The sequence below is a fragment of the Argentina silus genome (genome assembly GCF_951799395.1).
Source record: "Argentina silus genome assembly, chromosome: 12".
Taxonomy (NCBI): Eukaryota; Metazoa; Chordata; class Actinopteri; order Argentiniformes; family Argentinidae; genus Argentina; species Argentina silus.
In genome coordinates, this window is record NC_139666.1 from 18,218,866 (window position 1) to 18,231,645 (window position 12,780).

The following is a 12,780-nucleotide window of genomic DNA, read 5'->3' on the forward strand; positions in this document are numbered from 1 at the left end:
GTTGCTGAAGGAGTCCTTTATGAACACTGTCTGGAATAGTGGAGCTGCCTCTCCTCACTTCAAGAACACACACGTGTACAAAATACACACACACACACACACACACACACACACACACACCTTGTTTCTCTCTCTAAAACACTCACTCTTGCCTCCTCCTGTCTCCCACTCATGACCAATCAGTCGATGCTCACAGTAGTAGTAAACGGGGCTGGAATGGTCCATAGATTTGAGGAGTGCCCTAGAAATAAGACACTGGTCGAATGTTATATGTTGTTGAATCTCATTTATGGGAATGTCTTGTATATCCCTCCACAAAATGACCAATATTTCTATTAACTCACTACAACGCAGAACCAGTTGGTTTCATCTGAATAGACGTTTCTTCCTCGACTTGTGTCCTTTCCTCTTTCCATCTGTGCTGATCAGGGGAGGCTGGCGGAGGTAGAAATCGGAGGACGGGCTCATTGTACACTGTAATGCGTGGAACGGAATGAAGAATGGTATCAAACGTCAACACATGTTTCATACCATTCCCTATTCCGTTCCATGCATTACAATGAGCCCGTCCTCTGAATTCTACCTCCACCAGCCTCCCCTGGTACTGATCTCACAGTTGTACACGTGGACACTGCAGAGCTTCTTTTATATGAGTGCAGATGAAGCAGAGGAGACAAGGTGAGGAAAGCCACTCGAGACTATTGTGTTGCAACCCGGGTCTACAGGGAGTCTCACTGTGACAGAGGTTTCTCTAAGGTCACCAGAGCCAGATCATGATGTATGACACTGTTCTCTCTCCTTTTCTGTCTCTCTAAAAGGGCGTTCAGCTGTCTGCTTCCTGGGTTGGTAGCAACAGGTAATGTATGTGTCGTCTGTGTTTTGTGTGTGTGTGTGTGTGTGTGTGTGTGTGTGTGTGTGTGTGCATGCATGTGTCTGAAGAAGCCATAGCAAAGGTCTGGATATGAGGAATTTGACAGCCAGATGGTAGACCAACCCATGTTTCTCTCTGGCTTAGTCACTCCTACACGCACACTCAGTCCTACACTTTGACCTAAATTAGGAGGGTGTGTATGAGTGTGTGTGTGTGTGTGTGTGTGTGTCATTGAATGTGTCTCTCTGTGAATCTATTTTTTGGGTGTTTTTTTGTGCATGTGTGTGTGTAAGTTGGTTTGTTGGTGGGGTCAGGGAAAGCGATCAGCCCATGTAAGCTGAACCTCTCTGGTATTTGCGTGTGCATGTGTGTGAGTGCTTCCGTGAGTTCCTTTCGTCATTTTATCCCTGTATGGTGTGTGTGTGTGTGTGTGTGTGTGTGTGTGTGTGTGTGTGTGTGTGTGTGTGTGTGTGTGTGTGTGTGTGTGTGTGTGTGTGTGTGTGTGCGTGCGTGCGTGTGTGTGTGTGTGTGTTCGTAAGCTGACCCCTCTCTGGTGTGTGTGTGTGTGTGTTGATGGACAGCCTTTCGGAGCAGCATACACACACATATGGCGGGAGGGTGAGACATTCCAGCTCGGACTCTTCAGGCTCAGACTCCTCCAGTGAGTCGGAGAGCAGTAACCAACGCTCCCGCAGCCCAAGCCCAGAAACTCACTCCGATCCTGGGTCGCCTGCCGACACACAGCCCCTCAGCTGCACCAAGGAGGTACCACCACGATCACTGTCACTTATTTTTCTGTGTCTGTGTCTGTGTCTGTGTCTGTCTCTGACTGTCTCTTTCTATCTTTCTCTCTATCTCTCTCTCTCTCTCTCTCTCTCTCTCTCTCTCTCTCCCTCTCTCTCTCTCACTCTCTCTCTCTTAATGGGTTAATTTTTCACAGGGAGAGGGAAAGGGGGAGTTAAGGGCAGAGTTGGGTGGGGGGGGTAGGGGGGGGGTTAGGAATGCACGTGAGCTGGGGAGGGGGGTAGGGAGTAGGAGTGAGGGGAGGGAAGGAGAGTGAGGGCAGAGACACAGGGAGGGGGTTGCTGTAGGAATTAGTGTCTGGGTGTCATGTCAACAAGCTGAGTCTTAAAGAGGAAAGCCCTCGGGAGGTGGAAGTCCTGAGGATTCTGTTTCATGCTCACTTTTTTTATTAGCAATTAGCATGACCTGCTCCTCCACACTGACAACATGCCATGGACTTTGATCTGTGATAGTTCATGTTAAACTAAAGCAATCTGAGGGGTAATCTGAATGGTTTAATTTTTGTTTTGTTTTTGTTGTACATAGAGATGTATGAGAGTATGTATGTACATAGAGAGAGAAGTCTGTTAATGTTTAAGCAGTAGAAAAGATTGTTATTTGAGCAGATGGGGGTGTTGTCGTGGGAGGGGGATAGTGGGGGGTTGGGTGGGTGGGTCAGGGGGGTGGGGTCGGGGGGGTAGCTATGTGGAGAGTTGCGAAGGTGAAACCTGCTCCTCTTGTATGAATGGAAGGCCCTGTGTGACATAGTTAGCTATATTACTGAACATGCAGTATATCAAGCCCCTATAGCAGTAGGGTGGGGGCCGGGGGTAGCTCCATGTGTTTCTCATCTACGTGGAGAGTTTGAGTGTCTCCTGAGGAAGAGGGGGGGGGGAGCTGGAAACAGCGCTCTGGAGTTCCAGGTAGAGGGAGAGGGAAGGAGGGAGAGAGAGGGAGGGAGGGAGGGAGAGAGGGTACAAGAGATGCAGTGTCTTCCCTGGAAAGAGGGCGAGGGATGAGGGGAGGGGGGGCAGTGTTTGAGTAGAGGAGTAGAGGTTTAAATTAGCTCTGGTCAGCTACTGGAGAGAGGAAGAGAGAGAGAGAGAGAGGGAGGGAGAGGGGGAGAGAGAGAGAGAGAGAGAGAGAGAGAGAGAGAGAGAGAAAGAGAGGGAGCAGGAAAAGAAGTTTGCAGCCCAGTAGTGAGTATCCTCTTCTTTTTTATTAGAATATTCTGTCCTCTACTTTTTTATTCTCTTGGTTACTCAGCCAGTTGTTAAAAACACAGTGTATGAGTCATTTACAGTAATTGGAGGGGGGTTGAGGTTAGAAAGCTGAACTACTGTCAGAGCAGATGTGGATGCCTGTGCAGCAGCACTGAGAACGGGGGGAAATAAGGGCTCAACTGCAGTATAGAGCTTGTAGAGTGTAGAGCTTGTAAAAGTGACATTTTAGACAGTGTTGTTTCATTAAAAGTGCTGTTTCCAGTGGGGGGGGGGGAATGTTTGAAACTTGGACTGTATGAGTGTGTGTGTGTGTGTGTGGGGGGGGGGGGTATTGTGCTTGTTGTGTGTTTTGAGTGTGTGTATTGTACTTTGTGTCGAGTGTGTTGGGTGGAGGTCACTGAGCTATTCATTTCCTGGAATCCTCATCTCCTTGAATCCTCTTCTGCCACATCTGCCACTTTCGCTTCCTCTGTTTCCCCATACACTTTCGCTCTAACTACTATCACCCTACCCCTCCATTCCTCCAACCACCCCCCCCCCCCCCCGTCACTCTCTCACAGCCCCCCTTCTCCCTATCCCTCTCTCTCTCTTTCTCTTTCTCTCTCTCTTTCTCTCTTTATCATTTTCTCTTCTTCCTACTCCTTATCCATTCTTTTTTATTACCCATCCTTTCTTAAACATTAGTATGCGATTGATATGTGAAGTAGTTATCTGAGAATGCTACAAACCAATGCCACTGTCTGCTATGCAGATCAGCTACTGCACTCGACAATAGTGGGAAACAAAATGATACGCCTATGAGTTGTAATCATGTAATCATTTTTGTTTGTTTTTTAAATAGGGCCCTAGCAGTTTCTTTACAGATCACGTACATTGACAAAAGTGAAATGGTGTTTATAACCAGTGTGGATGTACAGTATCAAAGTGTCATTATCACACCACTTGGGATTTACATTCATAGACATAATTCATAACAAAAGCATGGTCCCTCTCTTCTGTCACTCTCTCCACCATCCATCCATCCTTCTCTCATCCCTCCATCTCATCCCTTGCTTTACTCACCCCTCTGTATAATTTCTCTCTCTCTCTTTCTCTCTCTCTCTCTCTCTCTCTGCTCCTACACTCTCTCAGGATAACCCTCATTCACACCCTCTCTTGAATAATTTACTCATCCCTCTCTCCTTTCATCCTATTCTCTCTGTTTTCTCAGACAGACCACCCATCCACCACTCAGTGGCAGCTGGATAAGTGGCTGAAGAAGGTCCGGAAAAAATCAGCCTCCAGGGACCAGGATCCCAGTGAGCACACCCAGAGTGTTCAAGGCCGCTCACCCTCCCCGGAGCCTGACAGAGCCCCATCTCCAGCCAGGTCCTGGGACAACAGGGAGGACTACAGCCCAAGCCAAAGCCCTGTTCCCAGCCCACAGTTCAACTACAGCCCCAGGCCTAGTCCTTGTTACAGCCACTGTCCCAGCCCCGGTCACAGCACTTGCCCTAGTCCCTGCCCTAGCCCTAGCCCAAGACACAGTCCTCTCCCCAGCCCAGTCCCTAGTGTCTGTCCAAGCCCCTGCCCCAGCCCCAGAGCCAGCCGCAGCCACAGCCCCAGCCCCATACCCCAGCACCCTCCAAGGAGCCCCAGCCCCAGCCTTCCTCCATCCAGCCCCCATTTCTATTCTCAGGTCCAGAGTCCACATCAGGAAAACCTCAGGCCTGCGGCACGGCCTAGCCTAACAACCAGCCCCATTCACAGACCTAAAGTCAGGCCGTGGGTCGCCCCTGTACCCACCACTGAACCAAAGAGCAAGCCAAGGTACAGTCCGTCTCCCCAGCCTCCCCTGCAACACAAAGCCAACGCCCCACAGAGCCAAGACCTAAGCCAAAGCAAACTCAAGGCCAAAGCCAAGACTGCCCCAGTTCTGAGCTCTGACCCGCGCTACAACCACAAACATAGACCCAGGCCTAGTCCGAACTCCAGTCCCAGGCCTCATTCTCGGCCTAGCTCTAAACACAACCCCACTTTAGCTCTGAAAGCCAAACAGCCATCCTCCACTGAACAAGTCCCCAAGGAAGGCAGCAAACTCAGCCACAGCTCCAACTCCAACCCCAGGCCTACATTTCGGCCTAGCTCGAGAACCAGTCCAAGCCCCACTCGCAGAGCCAAGCACCTACCTACCACTGACTTTGGAGGAGAGACCAGCAGCAGGGTTGGCCACAGTTCTAAATTGAGCCTCAGGCCTCAGTCTCTGCCTAAATCCAAAGCAACCGTCCTTCCTGGTGCTGGGCCTAATTCTAGATCCACCCCCAAACCTAAAGTAAAGTCCTGGGAGGCCGCAGCTCCCCTCCCCAAACCCCCAACAAAGGCACAAAGGAAGCCTCAATCCAGAGAGCAGGAGGTGGACTGCAGAAGGGGCACTCAAGTCCAAGTTCCGGAGAGAAAGCAGGAGAGGCAGGGAGAGAGACAGGGGGAGAAGCAGGGAGAGAGACAGGGGGAGAGGCAGGGAGGGAGAAAGGGAGAGAAGCAGGGAGAGAGACAGGCGGAGAGGCAGGGAGAGAGACGGGGGGAGAGGCAAGAGGAGAAACAGGAGGAAAGGCAAAAGGAGAGACAGGAGGAGAGGCAAGGGGAGAATCAGGGGGAGAGGCAAGGGGAGAAACAAAGGGAGAGACAGAGGGAGAAACAGGCAGAGAGAAAGGGGGAAAGACAGGGAGAGAGGAAGGCAGAAAGAAAGGGGGAGAGACAGAGAGAGAAAAGACTGGCGGAGGAGCAGCTATTGAGACGCCCCTGGATCCAGAGCTCAGAGGAAGAGGAGGAGGAGGAGGAGGAGAAGGAGAGGCAGAGGAGGAGAGAGGAGAGAGAGAGAGAGGAGAAGAGGAGGAGGAGGAAGGAGCAGCAGAGAGGCGAATGGCAGGCGGTGCAGCCCAAACAGAGACCTCATACCAACAGCGACGGACACCGCCCTCACCGAGACCCAGATCACCAGGAGAGGAGGAAAAAGAGGAAGAGTGAAGAGGAGGAGAGAGACACTCAGCCAGACCCCTCCCCTCCACCATCACCCTCCCCCATTCCTGTCATCCCTCTCTCCTCTTCCTCCTCTTCTTCTTCAGATTCAGACTCAGACCCTGGTTTGCCTCCCAACGTCACTAAAGTCCCAGCGGACTCCACCTCAAGCCAGAGACCCATCCCCAGGAGAGGGCACCAGGGCCCGGGGAGGCCCACAGACAGGAGGCCTGGAGTGCTCTACTCTAGGAGCGACTCCACAGACAACCCAGGCCAGGGCCAACAGAGCAGGGGCAAGCATAAACTCTATACCCTGGTCCCGTTTGGGCGTAGCGAGCAGGCCCCAGCAACCTCCCATCGAGGCCTGAGGAACCTGGTAGTGCACATCGACCTCTCCCTGCTCAACAGGGTGCCTGACACCACCACTGGTGCTTCTCAGAAACACTCCTCCTCTTCCTCCTCCTCATTATTGTCATCCTCACAAGCCAAGGCCAAGCAGAAAGAGGCCATGAGACACCTGTTCGTCCAAGAGGCAGACAGAGGAGAAAGCCGGAGGAAACGCAAGGTAGGACTCTTTTCTCGAGAAAAAGGCTGCAATACTTTGTGGTCAACATTTGTGATGGCAGTGGAAATCATGTATATATGTTGGTATGCATACATGTCTTCTAATGAATGTGTGTGTGTGTGTGTGTGTGTGTGTGTGTGTGTGTGTGTGTGTGTGTGTGTGATTTCCACCAGTCTGAGAATGGGGTCTCACACAGAGAGAGCAAGAGGGCAAACTCCTACACAAATGGCCCCTCTAGCCAGACAGAGTCTTCAGCCCACAAACATCTAGACCCCCATCCTGAAACCATACACAACGGGTGAGACTGGGACACACCCTCTCGTACACACACACACACACACACACACACACACACACACACACACACACAATAATCTTGAAAGGAACGTTCTAGTAAAGCTTTCTTCTGAATCCGCCTTTGTATGTAGGTTTGATGTCTCTGTCTCATGTGTATTATTGTACCTATGTGAATAGGTTCTTGGAGGATTACCTAGACAGTAAGAGACCACTGTCCCCCCTGTCCCCTCTCTCTGACTCCCCTGAGCCCACCAAGCCCCCCGTCAAAAGCCAGCACTCTGAGCAGCACTGTGCACACACCGACAGAGACACAGTCTCACAGGTAGGTAACAAACACAAACATCACCCCATCTAAGACAACTCATTCTAGAACTGGGCATTCTGAAGGCTATGCATGGAAGCCACTAGACGTCTGCTCTCCGGATCACTATCTTTGAAGTTCCACAGTGAATATGTGTCATGTTGATGTTGACAATGGAGGAAGGTGTGTATTTTGATGAGGTGAGGGTTTGAGGACGGTATATGTCATCATTTCCTGTTAACATCATTTCCTTAACATACATATCAAATCATATCATATCAAACCAAGTTTATTCATCATGCGCACAGGATACAGCTGTAAACATACAATGAAATGCTTATTACAAGCTACCTCTCAACAATGCAGGGAAATACAAGGATAGGAATGAAATACAAATACAATAATAACAATACAATACGCAATATACACTCAATAGTATAATAGTCAAACAATGCGCATATATACATATATACATATGTCGTACCATATACAGTAGTTACATCTGCAGCATTTTCTGAATACACATTCATATTGACATACACACTTCTCATGAACAATGGCTCCTTCATTCATTGACTAACATCAGTATTGCTGTCCCGTACAGGTACCCAGAAACCAGCCTAAGACAGAGTTTGAGTGTGTAGGGGTGTCGGGACAGCCCCAGTCTGTGTTTGAGTCCTGGGGACCCCCAATGAGACAGGCAGGGGGGCAGAAAGGGACCATACCCAACAATGAACCGTGAGTGACTGCCCATTATATACCACAGTCTCAATGACCACACTGCATCTCACTCCCTAACCTACAGGCTGTAGACACACAGACTGTACACACACACACACACACACACACACACACACACACTCACACACACACTCACACACACACACACACACACACACACACACACACACACACACACACACACACTACTGTCAGCCATAGGGATTTGTTTGGAATCTATTATGATGTGATTTTTTGAGTGCATATGTTTGTCTTTTCTCTTTTTTTTTCTGCTCATTCTCTTTCACCTCTCCAACCTCTCGTTACCTTTCCTCTTGTCCTCTTTGACTTTCCCTCTCTTTCTACCTACCTACCTTTCATCACTCCTTTTATCTACCCCTTTTTCTATCTCTCATTACTTCTAATTCTCCACCTCCCTCCCTCCCTCCCTCCCTCCCTCCCTCCCTCCCTCTCTCTCTCTCTAGCCCTCAGCATGCTGAGTACTACATGCATGAGGCCAAGAGGATGAAGCATCGTGCAGATGCCATGGTGAGCCTGCAGCCTTCCAAAATAGACTTTAAATCAACCATCAACTTGAAGTAGCTAATTGGAATACTCTTCCTCTCTCTCACTCTCTCCCTCTCTCTCGCTCTTCATCCCTCCCTCAGGTCGATAAGCTGAGGAAGGCTGTGAACTATGTCGACGCTGCTCTCTCTTTTATGGAGTGTGGGAAAGCGATGGAGGAGGGCCCCCTAGAGGCCAAGTCTCCTTATACGATGTACTCAGAGACAGTGGAGCTTATCAGGTGAGTCACGTACAGCGCACGCATACAGTACACACACACACACACACACACACACACACACACACACACACACACACACACACACACACACACACACACACACACTCACACACACACATACACTCACTCACTCACTCACCCACATTTGGTGTTGAAATGAGGGATGCTCCTTAGATTCCTAGACTATGTGGCACACACACATTTTTATTTATGATTATTTCCTGCCATGACTGGCGTTTCATCCAAATATCTTTGATCGTCCTCTGTGTTCAGGTATGCCATGAGACTGAAGAGCCATTCTGGCCCCGGGGCCCGTCAGGAAGACAAACAACTGGCCGTTCTCTGGTTTGTACAATATAATATATATTTCCTGGTGTGAACTTTGACTTCCTATCAATTACTGCATATTCATTTATTTACTGTGTGTGTGTGTGTGTGTGTGTGTGTGTGTGTGTGTGTGTGTGTGTGTGTGTGTGTGTGTGTGTGTGTGTGTCTGTCTGTCTGTCTGTCTGTCTGTCTGCCTGCCCGTCTGTCTGTCTGTCTGTCTGTCTGTCTGTCTGTCTGTCTGTCTGTCTGTCTGTCTGTCTGTCTGTCTGTCTGTCTGTAGTTTCCGGTGCCTTGCTCTTCTTTACTGGCAGATGTTTCGTCTCAAGAAGGATCATGCCCTTAAATACTCCAAAGCTCTGATGGACTACTTTAAGGTAGAGATATCTGGTGTGGTGGTCTTTGTTTACATGTCAAGGCAAGGCTTTCACTTGCAGGAGCTTTTTGGAATGAGAGTTGCAAATATCGAGAGTTGCAAATATCGTTGCTTCCCGGCCAATCACAATGCTTGATTTGATCAACCCGTTGTATAATGGTTGGATTTAGTGCTGTGAAACAGAAGAAGAGAGGAAGTATAGACACACACACACACACACACACACACACACACACACACACACACACACACACACACACACACACTCTTCTGTCAGCCATAGGGATTTGTTTGGAATCTATTATGATGTGATTTTTTCAGTGCATATGTTTGTCTTTTCTCTTTTTTTTCTGCTCATTCTCTCTCACTTCTCCAACCTCTTGTTACCTTTCCTCTTGTCCTTGAAGAGAGGAAGTGGAGGAGATAAGGAATTGATGGCAAAGATAGATTGGATTGTAAGTGTTCTAATGTGCCCCATCTATAATTCCAGAGTTCTCCCAAAGTGCCTACCACACCCCCCCTCTGGAACGACTCTGGCAAGTAAGGATTTTACTAGGAGTACTACGTGAATAGACTTTGAATATATTTGATTGATTTGAGTCTCATTATTCTGATGTCTATGCTCCAATCCACAGGGGAACAGGGGGACCGCCTTCCTCACTCTCCCCAACCCCCACGCCCCTCACCCTGGGGTCCCATATGAGCAGTCCTCCCTCCTCCCTCATCAGCATTCCCCAGCGCATCCACCAGATGGCAGCAAATCACCTGAACATCACCAACAGCGTTCTGTACAGCTACGAGTACTGGGAGGTAGCAGACAGCCTGGCCCAGGAGAACAAGGGTAAGGCCACCACCATTTTGGATTTTGCTGCTCCAGCCCACATAAAAAGCACACATATATACACACAGAGAGCAACATGACCTCCTTGTTATTGGTACACAGAGAGAGAGCTTATTTGTTTATGCATGTAGTATTACTTGAGATTTGATTAAACCATCCCATCTCTCTCTCTCTCTCTCTCTCTCTGTCTCTCTCTGTGTCTGTTTCTCTCTGTCTGTCTGTCTCTATCTCTCTCTCTCCTCTCTATCCTTCACTCTCGTTTCTCTCTCTCTTTCTCTCCCTCCCCAGAGTTTTTTAACTACTTGAACACGCTGTCTGGACCACTGACCCTCCACAGTAGTATTGCTCATGCGGTCCAGTACACCAGACAGGCGCTGCAATGGATACGCATCAGTGCCAACCTGGGCTAGTGGATGGAGGACCACGATCAAGCAACCTGCCGTCTGAAAGACCAGACTCCACTGAGGTCCTGCCCTGGACCTTCTCCATCCTGCTGTTACCTCTCAGCGCCACAAAATGTCCTACCTTCACTTACTCTCTCAGACACACACACACACACACACACACACACACACACACACACACACACACACACACACACACACACACACACACACAACCCCCCCCACCCCCCCCAGCACACACACACACACACAGAGACAGACATGTATACACACACACCATATCGTGCCATGGACTTTTCTTGTTGACCCTGGGACCTGTATTTGGGACCTGTACTTTGGGATTTGACTTTGGGATTATAAAGGTTTCGACAGCATCACCACACGGGGGTTTTCCCTGTAAGAAGTCTTTGGGATTGTTTCTCCATTCTCAGCACTTACTGAGCAGAAGGCTGCTCTCTTTGGATGCCAGCCCAACCAGTGCGTTGTTCTTCTCCTCCACTGGAATGTTCACAGAAGACTGAGAGTTCTCTTTCTCTCATCCTCTTCATCAACAGTTCATCTGTGAAGCACTGCACTGGGTTGATGTTATGTCTTCAAACTGCCAAAAATGTGCCACACTTAAAAAGACAAACACAGAACAAGACTCATGGTTCAGTGCATCTGTGAGGACTTGGGTTTGTTTTTGTTCACTGTCGGAAGAGGAATCAGTGTCAAATGTTTGGATTAGGCCTTCCACTAAACCACAGGAAAATGAACTGAGGACCGATACGTCTATGATGACTCTTATCAGGACTAATGAATTCAGCAGATGAAAGAAAGAGGAACTTGTGAATTGAGTCTTGTTTTGGGGATTGGCAGAATGCTCATACCAAGTTATCTGTAAAGTTTGTTTTTCTATCACTGTTTGATTGACTTTTTAAGCGTGTTTTTTAAAGACATTTTCACTTTTGTATGTGTCTGTGTTAACTGCAATATGTCTCTAATATCGGTATGAATAGGCTGATGACATGTCGGCCTAGCTTTTTACCCTCTATGCAAAATTATTTATGGTATTGTATAATGTTGTTATGAGAAGTTGCATAAGGTCATGTTACATGTGTGTTCCATAAATGTCTTCTTTCATACTGCAATCTGTGTATGTCCTTAATGTTAAATGGCATTTAAATGTTAAAAACACTATTTAGCCGACTAATAATTCTATCAAACTCCACGCTATACCCCCTATATTTAAGTAGATCTGAATTGACCATTCTCTCTCTGATTAAGTAGTACGGTACAGTGCTAGTGTAATGTCAATTCTTTTCTTCTTTCTCCATCACTAATCTGCTGCTTCACTTTGCACCAATGGGAGGGCTGCTAAGCCAAGCTTCAGCATCCGCTGTCTGGGACCATAGCAACAGCTAATCGCAACAGCCAATGAGACGGGGGAGCTGTGAGATCGTGCACACGCGCTGTGGAATAAACTCATATTTTGGAATAGAATTCGCATTGGAATAAATGTAGGACAGTTTAAATAAATAAAAAATGCCACAGTGAATCATACTGGCTGAACAACCTCTTAATTGGGCAACGGTGCTACATTTAGTTGTACGGATGACCGTAAACGTGCATTTGAGTTTTGGTGTGATTTGTGCTTTGGTGAGGTTAACCGGTTTATGAATGAACGAACGGGCAGTGCCAGCGAGGAATCCAATCGCCGTCCACTCCATTCAGCAGCATTTCCAGAGACTGAAGTAAATGGTCCAGTTGCGGGAACGTTTCACAATCCCAATATGTGCTGATATAATCTAAAACATTGGCCGACTGGTGTTCCCTGTTCAATAGGCAAACCATTCTATGTCATTGGCCTACCAGATGTTATGCACAGTTTCGAAATAACGGTTTACAACAATCCAATGCGTACAGGCTAAACGTATAGCCAAAGAGGTTTAACACGTATTTGGTATAACCTAAAAAGGTAGTCTATCCGATATCCAAACCCCCGGTGTTTCAGTATCCTATGCTCGTGCGTCACTAGCGTCGTCTGGACCGCGCGTGCCAGGTTTTCTGAGGACACTGGCCGGGGGCGAGTCTGCATCAAAACAGCACAGACAAAAGAACAGGAAAAAATGCCCCCTTTATGTCGCCCCTTTACATAGGCATAGCTTATCTACGCTATATAGATCGTTTTGTCCGTTCCTATCCTAATTCTTAAAATATTTGCATTTGCTATTTGTGGAACAAAATATGTGCCAGATTGTGCCTTTTTAGTCTGTGTGTGTGTGTGTGTGTGTGTG

At 48.2% G+C, this 12,780-nt stretch overlaps 1 protein-coding gene across 1 annotated transcript in view; it reads left to right on the forward strand.

Moving 5' to 3' along the window:
• aff3 (AF4/FMR2 family, member 3) overlaps window positions 1–11,629 on the forward strand; it is a gene marked incomplete at its 5' end in the record, with an annotated part of 13,597 nt that extends 1,968 nt beyond the window's left edge. The window contains 13 exons of the mRNA XM_083682628.1: window positions 819–856; window positions 1,453–1,636; window positions 4,088–6,436; window positions 6,610–6,734; window positions 6,911–7,055; window positions 7,639–7,772; window positions 8,240–8,303; window positions 8,423–8,559; window positions 8,833–8,904; window positions 9,167–9,260; window positions 9,750–9,799; window positions 9,895–10,100; window positions 10,389–11,629. Of these exons, the coding sequence (XP_083538754.1) occupies window positions 819–856; window positions 1,453–1,636; window positions 4,088–6,436; window positions 6,610–6,734; window positions 6,911–7,055; window positions 7,639–7,772; window positions 8,240–8,303; window positions 8,423–8,559; window positions 8,833–8,904; window positions 9,167–9,260; window positions 9,750–9,799; window positions 9,895–10,100; window positions 10,389–10,510 (3,720 nt within the window). The 3' untranslated portion in view covers window positions 10,511–11,629. The remainder of the gene's footprint in view (window positions 1–818; window positions 857–1,452; window positions 1,637–4,087; window positions 6,437–6,609; window positions 6,735–6,910; window positions 7,056–7,638; window positions 7,773–8,239; window positions 8,304–8,422; window positions 8,560–8,832; window positions 8,905–9,166; window positions 9,261–9,749; window positions 9,800–9,894; window positions 10,101–10,388) is intronic.
• Window positions 11,630–12,780: the final 1,151 nt, after the last annotated feature.